Source organism: Cydia strobilella, chromosome Z, assembly GCF_947568885.1.
Source record: "Cydia strobilella chromosome Z, ilCydStro3.1, whole genome shotgun sequence".
NCBI lineage: Eukaryota > Metazoa > Arthropoda > Insecta > Lepidoptera > Tortricidae > Cydia > Cydia strobilella.
In genome coordinates, this window is record NC_086068.1 from 14,219,239 (window position 1) to 14,234,897 (window position 15,659).

Genomic DNA, 15,659 nt, shown 5'->3' on the forward strand with positions numbered 1-15,659 from the left:
GACCGAACGGGATAGTCTTATGTATCTTTCAGTAGGAGTAGCAGAGAAAGCGCTGTTATTGTTTGTCCTTGTCATAGTTTCACTTTTCCACCGCTGCCACAACCGAGGTTGTGGCAAACAAATAAGTACGTGACATGTCATGTTTGTTCGTTGCTTGTTTAATTATCGTTGTTTTGTATGAAATTGTGCTTTCTCTTATGAAATATAGTGATGGTTAGCGTTTTGAATGCTTGAACTTTGATAAAATACTGGTGAATTGTTCTGTAATCGGCTGTAATAGCCTGTCTGAGCAAAAATATGAGATCATAACCTTTAACACGTAAGTACGGTATTTTACACCTTCCTCTTAACGCAATATGTGAGAATAACATCGTAAAATTACGTTACACTCAAAGCAATGTAGAATCAAACGATTTCAATAAAAATATCACAATTATTTACGCAAATTAACAAAACATTATTTGTAAAATTATCCGCCCAAATTACGTAGGTAGGTAGGAGTCTGAGGTCAGCCATTTTTAAACTTCTTCTTAATATAGCTGCATAACAATCATGTTAGGGATACCAGATGAAAATATCATAATTTTATGGGTAATTTTAACCTCGAAGTTTTTTCGTACTTCTAATTCCAAAAAATAAATAAACAAATGTTGTGAAGATTAAATGTGGTGTACATTAATTGGTGTGATTGAGATTTGTGATTTCTTTAAATTAAAACCCATAATACATTTTATTTTACGTTTTATTTACTAAACATGTTTAGTTTTGTACCACCTTCGCGAATTATAGGAGGTATTTCATTGTATATACGCCTAAAAAGAACGGCCCATTGACATTTTATTTAACAATTTTTTAATACCGTCAAACAAGCTAATTTTGCCTCTAGGGTAATCGCCCCAGCGTGATATCAAATATTGGGGTAATTTTTACCAATATGGTATCCCCACGTTTATGACGTCATCTATGTCTATCCCTTACGGGCGCACGCGTATAGCTGGTCTATGTAATGCTTGGTCTATGCACCCAGCTAAAAAAACACCTCTTCATAATGTCAATGTCAATGTCAATGATGTCACAGAATTAATAATATAAAAGTTTCGAATTCGGAATTCCTTACTTGTGGTTTTTCTTATTTTTTCGCAACTGTATTAAAAAAACGTCGTTCGATACACGTGCGGAAATGTCATTCATCACTCGTCCCGAGTCTTGCCACTCGCCTGCTGCTCGTGGCAAGATATCTCGGTACTCGTGAAGTAATGACATACTTTCCGCACTAGCATCGAAATGTAATATTGTTTGGCACGCTCATCGACGAAGTAACGTAAGAAGTTTGGAACTTAAAAAATACTTATTCATATTCATATATTTATTGATAAAGTAAATTACACGTCCAGAGTACATAAAATAAAATTACAAAAGTAAACATTGTTTAAACTTAAAAACAAATCATAGCATACATATATCTTAAAGCGAAAACGGAAATACAATAATATATCATGTCACTTGCCGTAAATATGATGTTAACCAGTGCCACGGTGCGCCAGTACATAAGCAGGCCGAAGAGGAACTGCGTGAACACGCCAATGATAATGCACATCGAGCTGGTGGCGGTGAACGCTCCCCGGAGGTGCGGCTGTGTTATCTCAGCCACGTATGTTAACACCTGCATGAATATTTATCATTATGAATATGCAGTTTTCTGAGATGTCGAAAAAAATCCTCATAAGTTTACTATTACGCTTCGAGAATTTCGCGATCTAGAAACGTGGAGATCTACAGGAAAACTTACTAACTAAAGAAAAGGAATTTTCCAGTAAAATAATCCTAACTTTAGGAACTCTAATTCTATTAATTAATTATCAGGCATCGTAAACTGCGAGCGAAATCCATTTAATTGACGTATGAAAACCCTAGTACTTTAATGGATTTCGCTCGCAGTTTACGATGCCTGTTAATTATAGTTTTTATCTACTTCCTTTTTTTTTTATTCCCCACCGTAAATTTAGTATGGTTTATGGTGGGCTACAAATCTTCTCGACCAATCATATTGTTGTATTGCGTATGTTTTGTCCCTCACGGGCGCACGCGTATAGCTGATCTCTGTAATGCTAGGTCTATGAGTGAGACATATTCATGTATTGACAGTTTCATGAATGGCAGCACAATTCTTTTTCTCTTTCACTTATAAATTTCGGTCTTCGCATCGCCTCCTTGCTATGATGGCATTAATGCATACACGACCATGAAAAAATGCCCGGTCGGCATAGACCTAGTATTACATAGATCAGCTATACGCGTGCGCCCGTGATAGTACCAAGTGGCCGAAGGCCGTCTGGACGCCCTAGGTCCGCTGGTGAGACGAAGTGCAGAAAGACCTCAACGAACTCGGCGCCGTCGACTGGACAGAAACGGCTTCGGACAGAGTAGCATGGCGGTCTTTGGTGTCGGAGGCCAAGATCCACTTCGGATCATTGCGCCACAGCAGTAAGTATGTAAGTACGGTGACAATGCAATATTATGGTACCATCGAGCTGATCTGATAATGAAGACAGAAGGTAGCTATAGAAACTCTGTGAAAAAACAACGCAACCTAATTGTGTTTGAGGTTGTTCGAATTGTCTTGATGAGTATTAGTTGCCTGTGGAAAGAAAAGTACAGTCAACGATAAAAATTGTATCAATTAGTTAAAAACTTATCAGGGTTCCGTAGTTCCGTACCTGAAGGGTGCTATCCGGAATCTTAATAATCAAAATTAATTTATTGCAACCAATAGTAGTAGTGAGTTTCACATGGACCCTGATGTCCCTAATAAGGTACAGCAAGTCTTAAATCTAAGTTATGCTAGGTGTTGAAGTTTAACTCACGCACCGAGGGTTCCGTACAAACTTTCAATTTTCTCATGTAACTATAATCATGCAAGATTTTTGACCAGAAGCTCAATTGTAATTGCTAAGTATAATTGGCTTACTAATTTGCGCGACCTATATGTATGTTGGTTTTTCAGGGATAATTCTTTATCATGTGAACAGATTTCCACCATTTTTGATTTATTTGAAAGAAGGTGTTTTTAGTGTAATCTCATAGAAATTTCAAGTATAATCCGCAAAAGGGCTTTAATTGCAAATAAAATTTGTAAAGGTTTTTTTGATAATTTAAAAAAAAAGGTTTCTAGATAGAAGTGTGGGTATAATCACACTTCTATCTAGAAACCTTTTGGTTCCGTATATTACACAATTTAAACAATGTATTTTGTATGTGAAACGTGAGTGAAATGTCCTTAAAAAAACCGTAGGGGTCGGATCAAAAACTAAGTAATTAAGTCCGACTCACGCTTGACTGCGATTTCTAATAGGTTTTCCTGTAATCTATAGGTAAATATCTATTTTGTTTATTTTTTTCAAAATTTTAGACCCAGTACTTTCGGGGATAAAAGGGGGGAATGGTCATTTTTTGCCTATTTTCTTGAATAACCCTTAAATTATTTATCCTCAAATTATAAAAAAAATATATTTGAGATTCTCACAATGAGCTCTTTCATTTGTATACATTTGTATATTATATACACGATATAGTCTGAAAACTTTTTATTTTTATTTTTTTATTTACCCCCCAAAAGAGCCCCCATGTTTAAAATTCATTTGTTTGCGTTACATGTCCGTCTTTGGGTCACAAACGTACATATGTATACTAAAATTCAACTTAATTGGTCCAGTAGTTTCGGAGAAAATAGGCTGTGACAGACAGACAGACGCACGAGTGATCCTGTAAGGGTTCCGTTTTATTCCTTTTGAGGTACGGAACCCTAAAAATAAAAATCATTTGATTCAGACTAAAAGGTCCATACATGGTTAGCAAACATTACAATCTTATTACTAGTGTTAGTACCGCATAAAAACTAAAAACTAGACGGCGAGTGCATGCAGCCCCTGCCAACGGTTGAGCATGGGGCCATTTTCGCGCTCCATGAACACGCCCAGAATGCTGCTGGGGCTGCCGCGCATGCGACGCATCAGTGAAGCGCACCTCTTGCGCATTATCGCCGCAAAACTGTCAACTTATGCCTCGGCAAACATACCAGAGGCACTACAAAATCGCGGCAACCCCATCAACACCCGGAACGCGTTATTATATTGGACGCGTAGGCCGTTGTATGCCCTCTGCGTATAGTTGGTCCACAAGCTGCATGTGTAGAATGACTGACAGTACGCTTTGAAAAGTGTAGTCTTTACTTGTACAGTACCTTCAGTTCGCGAACCTGCGGGCAAACATGTTACCATGGACAGCCAACGCCAGTCGTCATTCAGGTCGTCAGTTACCCAGTGACCCAGGTACTTGAACTTAGTGACAAAGTTTAAAGGGACATCGTAGAGTGTCACTAGCGGTACAGTCGGGTAACTTTTTCTACCAGCTTTAAAAATCATCACCTCGCTCTTTTTAACATTATACCTGAGTCCATGGGTCACAGCATAGGAGTCACATATTTTTATCAGCCTTCTCATTGCGTCGATTGAAGGGCCGAGCAGCACCATGTCGTCAGCGTAACTATAATTGTTGACTCCGTCAATGCGACATCCGGTATAGGTACTGCTCAGCTCCCCGATGAGTTGGTCGACGTACAAATTAAACAGTTTGGGAGAAGACAGCCCACCCTGTCTCACCCCACACATCAGATTATAGTGACTCGATATTGTGTTACCCCATCTCACAGAATTATTTTGATGTAAATACCAATGTTTAAACAGAGCTATCACTTCCTTAGGAACACTTGTCTCATTCCGTAACTTGGCCCATAACATATCATATGATACAAGGTCGAATGCCTTTGATAAATCCAGGAACACACCATAAACCGGTGTATTCCTACTGGTGTAGTACTGGACGATATTCGTGAGGGCCAGGATAGCACTCTGTGGACAGCCCACGTCGAAAGCCAAATTGGGCGTCATTTAACTTGATGTGCTGATCTAACTGGGCATCAAGTAGACCGTCCAGCACTTTGGCAATGATGGTAGCCAACGATATCGGCCTATAGTTAGACAGATCTGAGGCATCACCCGTTTTATTTTTGACGATTGGGACTATAATAGTCTGCATTAGTTCATCGGGCAGATAACAATGGCTCAGGCAGAGTCTAAAAAACATGGCGAGTACTCTAGGCAGAAGTTTTCCAGCGTGCTTCAGGTGCTCAACGCTGAGTCCATCATGCCCCGGCGATTTACCTCGGACCATATTATTGATCACTGATGACACTTGTTTAGCTGTGAATGTGACGCTCAGCTCGGGGGGGGGGGGGGGGGGGGAACTCCTTAGCGTTAAACACCTGTGACGCTGGACCCAGTGGCGATTCTACCTTGAAATTATTCTTAAATAAATTTGCTATTTCGGACGGATCAGTCACACTCGCGACGCTCACGGGAAGCCCGGACCTATGGTTTATTAGAGGATTTCCAAAACTTTCCAGTTTTTATCAAAATGGTGTTGAGCAATGATATCAATTTTAATCTGTTGTTCATTATTTTGACAGCACTTTAATTTTGATTTGAATTGTCGTCTGGATCAGGCTTGCCATGCAATACCCAGGTCTGAAAACAAAGCCTAGCCCTCCCATGAGCCCCCCGGACATGCTTGTTCCAGCCCGTAATATACCTACGCCGTCTTACTATGTAAAAAGATAATATTATGTAAAAAGATCATAATTTTTAGGGTTCCGTACCCAAAGGGTAAAAACGGGACCCTATTACTGATGCTTGCTGTCTGTGTCTGTCTGTGCGTCTGTCACCAGGCTGTATCTCATGAACTGCGATAGCTAGACACTTGAAATAAATATTTAAGGGGGGCTCCCATACAACAAACGTGATTCTTTTGCCGTTTTTATAGATAATGGTACGGAACCCTTCGTGCGCGAGTTCGACTCGCACTTGGCCGGTTTTTTATTCGTTGGTAAACGTCGGAGATAAGCCCCCCCCCCCCCTTTGGGGGTGGATTTTTTTACATTTTCCTTCATAACTGCAAAAAAATGTTTTGTAATGTTCAATTTGAGCTCTTTCAAATGATATTCTACTTGACCCGGTAACTGGTTCTAAAAATTTTCCCCCTCCTTATTTTTCACTATAAATAAATAAATTACACATCCTGTGTGTTGGAGTTAGCGTTGTTCATAACATAACTATTCCAAATTTCAAATCGATAGCTTAAGTAGTTCTCGAGATATTTAGCAATGTGACAGACAGACGGACGGACGGGCGGACGAACACTCGGACAGTCATCACGCCATAAGGGGGCCTTTTGTACCTTTTTGTTATGGAACCCTAAAACGTATAAAATAAATTAAAAGTAAAAAAACCTTTTAAAAACAAGCTTTTATTTAAATGCGCTAAAAAGAATAAAATAGAATTTTACTTCAGAAATTTTACTAACAACATATACACGGTGTTACTTGAGCCACTGAAAACCTGAGACACCCCAAGAGTTTTATTTTTTATTTTGAACATCTTGAGTATTTATTCTTTAATCCGATAAATATTTAAAAAAAATATTAGTTATGAAATAAAACTATGAAAACGGATTATATTCGTGGTCAACGGGTGTCACCCGTTGACCACGAACGCTGTAAAGAGTTCGAAACGTCGGGATGTATTATAAATTCAATATACGCGATATAATCCGTTTTCATAGTTTTATTTCATGAGTAACTATCGCGGTAACCGAAGACAATATTAAAAATATTAGTTGTTTAGTTTTCTTAACAATTCTAGTCGACTAATTCTACACAAGATGCTTCGTCGTTTTAGTGACATCAAACAATTGCTAGTTACCATCGAAAACACTGTTAACAGACCATTTGCATACCTTACTGCAACGAGATAAGGTTTACCAATGGCCAGTTAAGGGTGTTGCTCATTGACAAATAACGTATCAAATGCTAGTTACTTATATTGTTGCATTACAAACCTGTAGAATGTGCATGTAAAAATAGTAAAAAATAATAAAAAAATTACCCCCATTAAAACATAGCGCGATCGATTCTCCTATCGATTCTGAACAAACTGTTTTTAGGTTTTCAGTGGGTCATGAAACACCGTGTATAACGTCATTACACAATTTATATGATATAAAAGCTTGAAATGAAATGAAAATGAAATGATGACGTATAAATAAAACTGGCACTGCGGGTGCTGTCAAAATCTGCAGACTTTTCTTGTTTTAACTTCTAACTTTTTTGAAGTCTTGCAAATCATTTTTCAACCACTTCCTGATATCCGATTAGGCTGGAATTTTGCATACATATGTAAATCGGATGACAATGCAATATTAAAATGGCACGGAGCCGATCTGATGATGGAGACAGGAGGTGGCAATCTGGCAATGGGAACTCTGTGATAAAACAACGCAACCTAATTGTACTTGGGGTTTTTAGAATTGTCTCGAGTTGCATGTGGAAAGAAAAGTACAGTCAGCGATAAAAGCTTGAAACATAATAGTACATTTCGATGCTAGTGCGGAAAGTATGTCATTACGTCACGAGTACCGAGATATCGGTACGAGTGAAGAATGTCATTTCCGCACGTGTTTCGAACGACGTTTTTTAATACAGTTGCGAAAAAATAATAAAAACAACAAGTAAGGAATAAAAACTTTGGAAACTTAAAACGCCTCTTAGTAGGTAGTAAAAGTAAGAAAAAACGCCTCTTCTTTGACAGGCGTTTCGGCAGCTATTCCGTTCCATTCAGACAACTTATTCAATATTAAAAAATAAAAGTGTTATAATGATGATGAGGTAAGTAATTAAATTATAAAATATGTATATTTTTCGTATTCTTACATTAACAGTAGGTTTTTATGTTGATTACGACGTTTAAAGGAAACTAATATTAACACTCATCAATAAGTAGTCATAAATTGGAACAAGTATAGATTTTAAAAATTTGGAAAAGTAAAAAGCACTAGTTCGCGAAAACCAACTTTCCGCACGCTAAACAGCTACGTAAAGTAGCACTTTTTGAGCAACTGTATTAAAAATTATTTTTTCTCAAAAAAAATTATATTAAAGATTATGTAGGTAAGCAATATTCAAATAACAAGCAAACAAGGTTAAGAAAGTCTTACCGGAGCTTCAAGAAGTCCTCCCGCCAACCCAGTGAGGAACAGAGCTCCATATAAATGCCCTGGAGTGGTGGAAAAATGGAACATGAGCCAAGCCACAAAGAAGGGTAGGTTCACGAACTGCATCGCGCGCCGCCGGCCCATCGGAGCGGTCACTACGCCGGACAATGCGCAGCCCACTGGGACCACTATTAAGTTGATTGAACCTGAAAAAGGCTTTACCTGTACTCTTCACTAGTATAGTTCAATAGAATACAAAATAATCATAGTTGGACTAAGCTAACTGTGTATGGCATTTGCAATCACAAAGTGTAATAATGTCATCATTCATGACACTACGAAAATTTTACGTTTTACTTATAATTACCTACACACTCCCTCAGTTCGGTTCATGTCGTTGCAAAGTTGGCTTAGACAGTCTCTAGTCTTGTAAAGCCTCTAATTAGCATCGATTAGGTGCGTACGGCAATGACAATCAAAATAACGAGTAAAAGAGTTATTAGGGTAGTCATGGACAACCTTTAAGGAGAAAAAAATCTCAAACATTTCGAATATTTCGATCTATCTAATGGTAATCGGTTTTCGCTCCCAGGGTGAAGAAGTCGCCGTCGCGCGTCGTACAAATTGACAATATTTCATATTTTTAACTTCCCCATTGAATGAGCTTGTTAACAAAGAAGTTTTTGACAAAAATTTCATTTTTGATACAAGCTTTTATCGCTAACTGTACTTTTCTTTCCACAGGCAACTAATACCCATCGACACAATTCTAACAACAAAAATTAGGTAGCGTTGTTCTTTCACAGAACAGAATTCCTATGGCCACCTCCTGTCTCCATCATAAGATCAGCTCGATGGTACCATATTATTGCGTTGTCACCCGACTTACATATGTATATGTATGCAAATTTTCAGCTTCATCGGAAACCGGGAAGTGAGTCAAAAATGCAAAATATGATTAGGTACCACACAATTAGTTATTCTGTGACAACGCGACAGGTAAAAGTACCTACTTAAATAAAATCTTGTAAAGAAGATAAAGTAACTTTATCTTCTTAAGATGGATCGCTTAAAACTTTATTAAAGTTTTAAGCGACCCATCTTTTTCTTGACTTAAGCGAGGTTTAGACTAGCAAGAACTTGCATGCAATCTACGTTACATTGCCGACTACTAAGGTAAACTGCATTCAAAAGTTTGATCAGATACCGAAATGTAACGTAAATTGCATGCAAGTTCTTGCTAGTCTAAACCTCGCTTATGGTCACTTGATCGTGCAGGGAAAGTGACGTCAACTTCCGGTTTACGCTCAATTTCAAAAATTGGATTGGTTTATTAAAACACAATCCCCATAATCGTCATTATGGGTCGGCAATACTTACTTTAGTATAAGATACGTAAACGTTTACACAGCCTACAACGTCGTTGCCATTTATAGATATATAATATACACGGTGTTTCCTGTAACAGGAGCAATAAATTAAACTGGAGGCTGTACGCCTCAAACTGACCAACATTCATTTTGTTCAGCAACTTTTTAAAATTATGAAATTTTTAGATTATACCTTTTTCATTCTAATTAAATATTATTTTCCCCTCACTAGCTCGGAAAGCAGTCTTTTATACTTTAAAACAAGCGGGGAAAAATGCATTTTATCACTAGTGGGGAAAGTAATTTGACCTTGGATGGTGCGTGTTTAAAGTAGCTTTTGACAGATAACAATACGTAAAACGCTCATAATAATGGTTCGTTCGATATTAATTATCATTAAATAAATGGTTTGATAATTTAATAAAAAAATACCAAATTAGCTTTATTTAATGATTTTAAGTCATAAACCTTAAATTCCATAAAAATATTTTTTTTTAATGAAGTTGAATATAATTCTGAACGCACAAGTTGAGTCGATACAATGGGGTTGGCAACTGTCAAAGGTTTGCAGAGATCGTAGCGCCATCATAGCTTGCCCCTTTTTCTATGAGATTTGGCTTAAAGGGCTGGCATCCAGGGCATTAAAAAAACAAAAATTTGACACAATTCTACGGATTGACAGGGCAAGCTATACTGGCGCCATCTGCTAATTATTTCGACCGGCCAACCCCATTTCAAAACGCATCGTCAGAAATGTCAACATTGTCAACGAAAATTTTCTCACCGACTTCGACACGTACAGAATACACAACTTCCAGAGTTTTCTGTTATAATATCGTATTATTGAAAAAATATGAGTGATTCCAGTGATGAAGATGATCTAACGCCGTGGATGTTGCACTTTCCTCGCTATAGTGAGGGGAAAAGTTTTGTGTTACACTCGGGTCCAAATGTATTTTACTTCTCGTGTGTTAAAACACTCGCTACGCCCAGGATTCTATTTTAAAACCACTTGCTTCGCTCGTGGTTCAACTATAGAATCCTTTCGCTTGCTCATGTTTCAATTCCACACTCGCGGGTAAAATACAACTTTGCACCCTTGTATAACAAATAACTATTTCAATGTACGCTGCCATCTGTGTGTTTGACGTTGCTTGTCACCCTTTAAACATAACAAATTTTGCAATACATTGCGTCTTAGAATAAACTTTAAAGTGTAATGAAAATCAAATTATTTTTAAAAGTTTCTAAATGTTGGTTAGTTTGAGGAGTACAGCCTCCAGTTTAATTTAATGCTCCTGTTACAGGAAACAACCGGTATATATATATATATATATATATATATATATATATATATATATATATTTATTTAGAAAATGACCACCTCTTCATCTACTCTCGTTAGGACTATTAGGATAATAGAGGTAAATAAAGAGCAGGAACTTATTACACGGCGAACGTGTCCTACATGGTTATTTTGTGCGGTCATGTGGGGAAAAAGGAAAGCACTGTTGTAAATGGTAGATGCTTAGCTGAACATTAACAACAAGTCATAGATAACTATGACAACCCTTAAGATGATAATATAGTCGACAAAAAAAAACAAAATCACTCTCCTTCTTGATGCGACTGGCAAATCATGTTACTTTTTGGCAACCGGATATTTTCCACCTTTAAAGGACTGTATATTTTGAACCATACCAAATAGATACTCAAAATTTTCAGAATATACGTGTTATTTCAACTGTTATTCCTTGCAATAAAAAATAAATAAAAAATATAGGTCTCCATACAAGGAACTCATTAGGGTCGCTATGTAGGGTAATAATGGCCGCCATCTTGAATATCTCACTTCCGGTCAAGATTTCGATCGAGCAACCGGCAAATTCGGATTCAGCGGGGTCAAATTTGGTTATAAAACCCGGTTGCCAAAAAGTAACATGATTTGCCAGTCGAAATCGATTTTGTCAAAAATATGACCTTACTAATATCGAATTGGGTCATGTTTATGAAGATAAACTGAAGTTTTCCTCATGATCTGATACATTTATACTAGGTATTGTGATTTATTAGATAGTATTAGATTAGTTTCAAACTAGCTATCTACAATCTACAAGACAACATATACCTATGTTTTAGTAGTTATTGGATCAGTCATCATTATCAGGTTATCATGTTGCACGATTGTTCTTTAACACCGACTAAGTACCTACTTAACACTTCCAATCTCAAGGAATAACCGAAACTATCTTTGAACTTTGATTTTAAACCGTTATCAAGGAGTTTAATTATTTCATTTGAGTTTACGATATATGAAAATGCATGGTTATACGTTTAAAGGATTTTTTTCGTCTAACTTAAAACGATAGGCGTCAGGGTACATTACGTACGACCTACTTGCTGGTCTGGAGTTTTGGCCGAAGGGTGTCAAGCTCCGGTATTTTATCGTCCATACCGTTATCTCTGAAATTTCCTGAAGGTGCATGTTGATACAATAACAAATTGTTCACCACTCTAGTTTGTAAGAGCGTTTTCACATTGTCCGATCCGATATCGAGGTAGTGTAGGATCCTACATCCGCGTATTAAGGGGCCCACTGACTATCAGTCCGCCGGACGATATCGGCCTGTCAGTTGTTCGGAACTGTCAAATTTTTGTTCTAACTGACAGGCCGATATCGTCCGGCGGACTGATAGTCAGTGGGCCCCATTAGTCAGGCCACGGGGGCGCGCCCGGTCGCCGTCTTCAGCGGTCACGCACACTAGAATAAATATTATGCCTACACATACGCACACAAATAAATATTATCGGGCCAACAGCTGACGGGGGGCTCCGACATGGCTGAATTTATCGGATGCGTCTTTCCGATATCGGATGTTGGAAGGCGCCTATGAAAAAAACAGCTGCAGGAGAGTATATGGCATCAAGTCCGCCTTTTGTTATCTATCGTTTTTTAGTAATATCTATTTATTAAATGAATAAATAAATTAAAAAAAAAACATATGTCTCACATTTTACTTTCATCCGACATCCGATTTCGGTTCGGGTAATGTGAAACGCCCTAAAGGCTAATCTGCTAATCAGAACGCATTGCATTTTACATATATTGGCAAAATCAGTTGATGCAAATTTAGAGTTGTTTTCATGTTTGCTGGGTGAATTGACTTTGAACCATCTTTGAACTGATGATTTTAAATATAGTAAATATTTAATAGCGTTCATTTGCATCTGATTTGCAATGTTTAACAGTTAGTATTTTGCTCGCGTTGGTGTGGTGAAAAATGTTGTGTTCCACTTGGTAGCAAATATTAATTAACCCTCGTTCGTGCCTTGAAACCCTTGCAACGCTCAAGATTCCACTTTCGACCTACTCGCTACGCTCATGGTTGAATTTTGGAGTCTTTCGCTTGCTCGGGTGTCAATATTAGCACCACTAGCACGAGTAGTTAAAACAACGGGTTGGATCTTAAAATAAGTCGCCTTGTTTGAGGATAACTGACGCTGTAGGGGGCTTTTTGGGTTGTTTTTAAATGATTTAAAGCAATTTTAGCCGCCGGAAATAAGTTTCTTTTTATTCTATTGAATATTACGTGAAACAAAACGCTCGGCGGCCTTATTTTTTGACTTCATTGCATATTTTGTGGCTACTTTTGTACAGTCAGCTGCAGAGAAAAGGTACCCCCCCTGCATAGAAGTTTGTAAGCAAAGGTGCTAAGCGAATAGTATTGCTGACTGTACACCATACATACCAAAAATCGAATCGGAGCACTCCAATATCCTGAGCCGAGCATATTTTCTATTTTAAAGTTCAAATTTGTCACGGAACCGAATTTGTCAACCCCGACCCCACGTGGTCTTTGTGGTCCCTACCCCTAGAGTGTATATAAAAGCCCGTAGGCGCGAAGGGAGGGCAGCCCCTGCCCGCCGTAAGAAAGTGCAGGCATCGAGTGGTGCCGCACTTTCTTACGCTAGGGCGGCGGGGCTGCGCCTTCCGCAGCGCCGGAGCCACCACGGAGTCCACCTCATTCTCCCCCCCTCTGCATTACAATCTTTGGCACTGTTATACTTAACCTTAAATTATAACCATGAATAATTCAGAAACCAAGCATCTCCGGCGGGGGGGAAAGTTGGAGGGGGGGTTCCCACTTTGTCCCCCTTTGTAAAACAAATTATTCTTATATATGTCACTTACTAATCCAAGCTACTTGTGACGGGTGTAGACTTAATTCTTCTTCTTCTACTGGTTGGCTCACTGCAGGTATGAGAATTGTCGGAAAACCGAGTGTCATGCCATAACCTGAAATTAAATAACTTCTGTCATAATGGCATCCAAATTTAAAGAATCAATTTATTCTAATGGATGGCCCCAGACAGTGGAAGGGTTATAAGAATGGGTTATTGGCTCTGATCATAATCGAAACTTGGTGACCCAACGATGTTCATATCTAGGTACAGCATTTCACACCTCTGAGCAGATGCATTAGGCAGTTACTGTAATGTAGGTAATACCTAAACCTTTTTTTATAAGTACAATGTTACTAATACACTTATATTTAAGCAGTAGGTTATTTCAGTTATTTGTAATGTGCTGACATAGGAATCCGCGGGGCAAATTTTGTTGACAGGTAGGGACTTCCTAAGTTCCTATATCGACAATTGATCGACAAATTAAATTATCGGTGCTCGTCCTATTTTTTTTATACTACGTCGGTGGCAAACAAGCATACGGCCCGCCTGATGTTAGGCAGTCTCCATAGCCTATGTACGTCTGCAACTCCAGAGGAGTTACATGCGCGTTGCCGACCCTAACACTCCTCTCCCTCGAGCTCTGGCAACCTTACTCACCGGCAGGAACACAACACTATTAGTAGGGTCTAGTGTTATTTGGCTGCGGTTTTCTGTAAGGTGGAGGTACCTCCCCAGTTGGGCTCTGCTCTAGATCTGGAATGACATCCGCTGTCCTGTGCCCTACCACACAAAGCGAGTAGCGAGAAGCGAGTATAGTAGTGATCGCCCCCAACATATTTGTTCAACATAGCATATTTTAAGTAATAGCTAGGTTATATAAAGGTAGGGCGTAATAACTATTGCAATACAAAATAGTTAATATCAAGTTAATATTGTCTCAACCTCTTTAGATAATTAAATAGTAGTAAATTACCTACTTAGACACTCACTCAACACTCACTATAAAACAATAGGTAAGTACTTGTCAATGTCGTCGGGCAGTGTCATTTGTAAACACGTTATATTACATAAGTATTTTATATTTATGAGTGAAAATAAATAATGCCCCCTAAAAAAATAGAACTACTTAAAAAACACCCTGAAATAATTAAACGTGGGTCCAAGCTATACGTAACAAATGTCAATTCACCTTTCATCGCAAAACATATTCTCTTGTTAGGCATATGACTAATGTGAATTTATTATGTTTGTATTTTTTACCGTTGATGACTAGGTACATCAATGATTACTTACCAAGTAATAACAAGTTCTTGACGCTAACGGCTAGGAACTGCGGGAGTGCTGTTCGGAAATCCTTTTTGTATCCATACTGATCTGCGAGCTCCCCGTCGGTCTTCTCGGCGTCTCTACTCGTATCTGCCACCATCTACAACATTGTTTCCACGCACTAGTATTGTCCATAAAATGGAAGTGTTATTTTTTTTGGAACCACATCTTTACTTGATTTGAGACGGAATACCTTTTATTAGCTATATTTTTTTTAAACCGCCTACTCTATATGCCAAGAAAATCCATTTTATGCCAAAAATGCCTAACATCACTTTGGAAAAGAGCTCTTTCTCTCCAAACTGATTTATATCAAACATAGCTTAGAAAACCCTTAAAAAAACTCGCTTCACGTAAAAAAACGCATTGAAATCGGTCCATCCGTTGGAGAGCTACGATGCCACAGACAGACAGACATTAGCGTCAAACATATAACACCCCTCTTTTTGCGTCGGTGGTTAAAAATATATGTTGACAATAAGTTTTTAGGGTTCCGAACCCAAAGGGTAAAAACGACTATTACTAAGACTGTCTGTCTGTCCGTCTGTCACCAGGCTGTATCTCATCAAACGTGATAGCTAGACAGTTGAAATTTTCACAGATGATGTATTTCTGTTGCCGCTATAACAACAAATACTTAAAAGTACGGAACCCTCGATGGGCAAGTCCGAC

At 38.3% G+C, this 15,659-nt stretch overlaps 1 protein-coding gene across 1 annotated transcript in view; it reads right to left on the minus strand.

Annotated features, from left to right (window-relative positions):
• The window catches only part of LOC134754481 (facilitated trehalose transporter Tret1-like), a 75,141-nt gene that overhangs the window by 38,588 nt on the left and 20,894 nt on the right, over window positions 1-15,659 (minus strand). Inside the window, exons 2-5 of the mRNA XM_063690814.1 lie at window positions 14,955-15,087; window positions 13,666-13,770; window positions 8,107-8,309; window positions 1,508-1,663 (exon numbers count right to left, since the gene is read on the minus strand). Of these exons, the coding sequence (XP_063546884.1) occupies window positions 1,508-1,663; window positions 8,107-8,309; window positions 13,666-13,770; window positions 14,955-15,087 (597 nt within the window). The remainder of the gene's footprint in view (window positions 1-1,507; window positions 1,664-8,106; window positions 8,310-13,665; window positions 13,771-14,954; window positions 15,088-15,659) is intronic.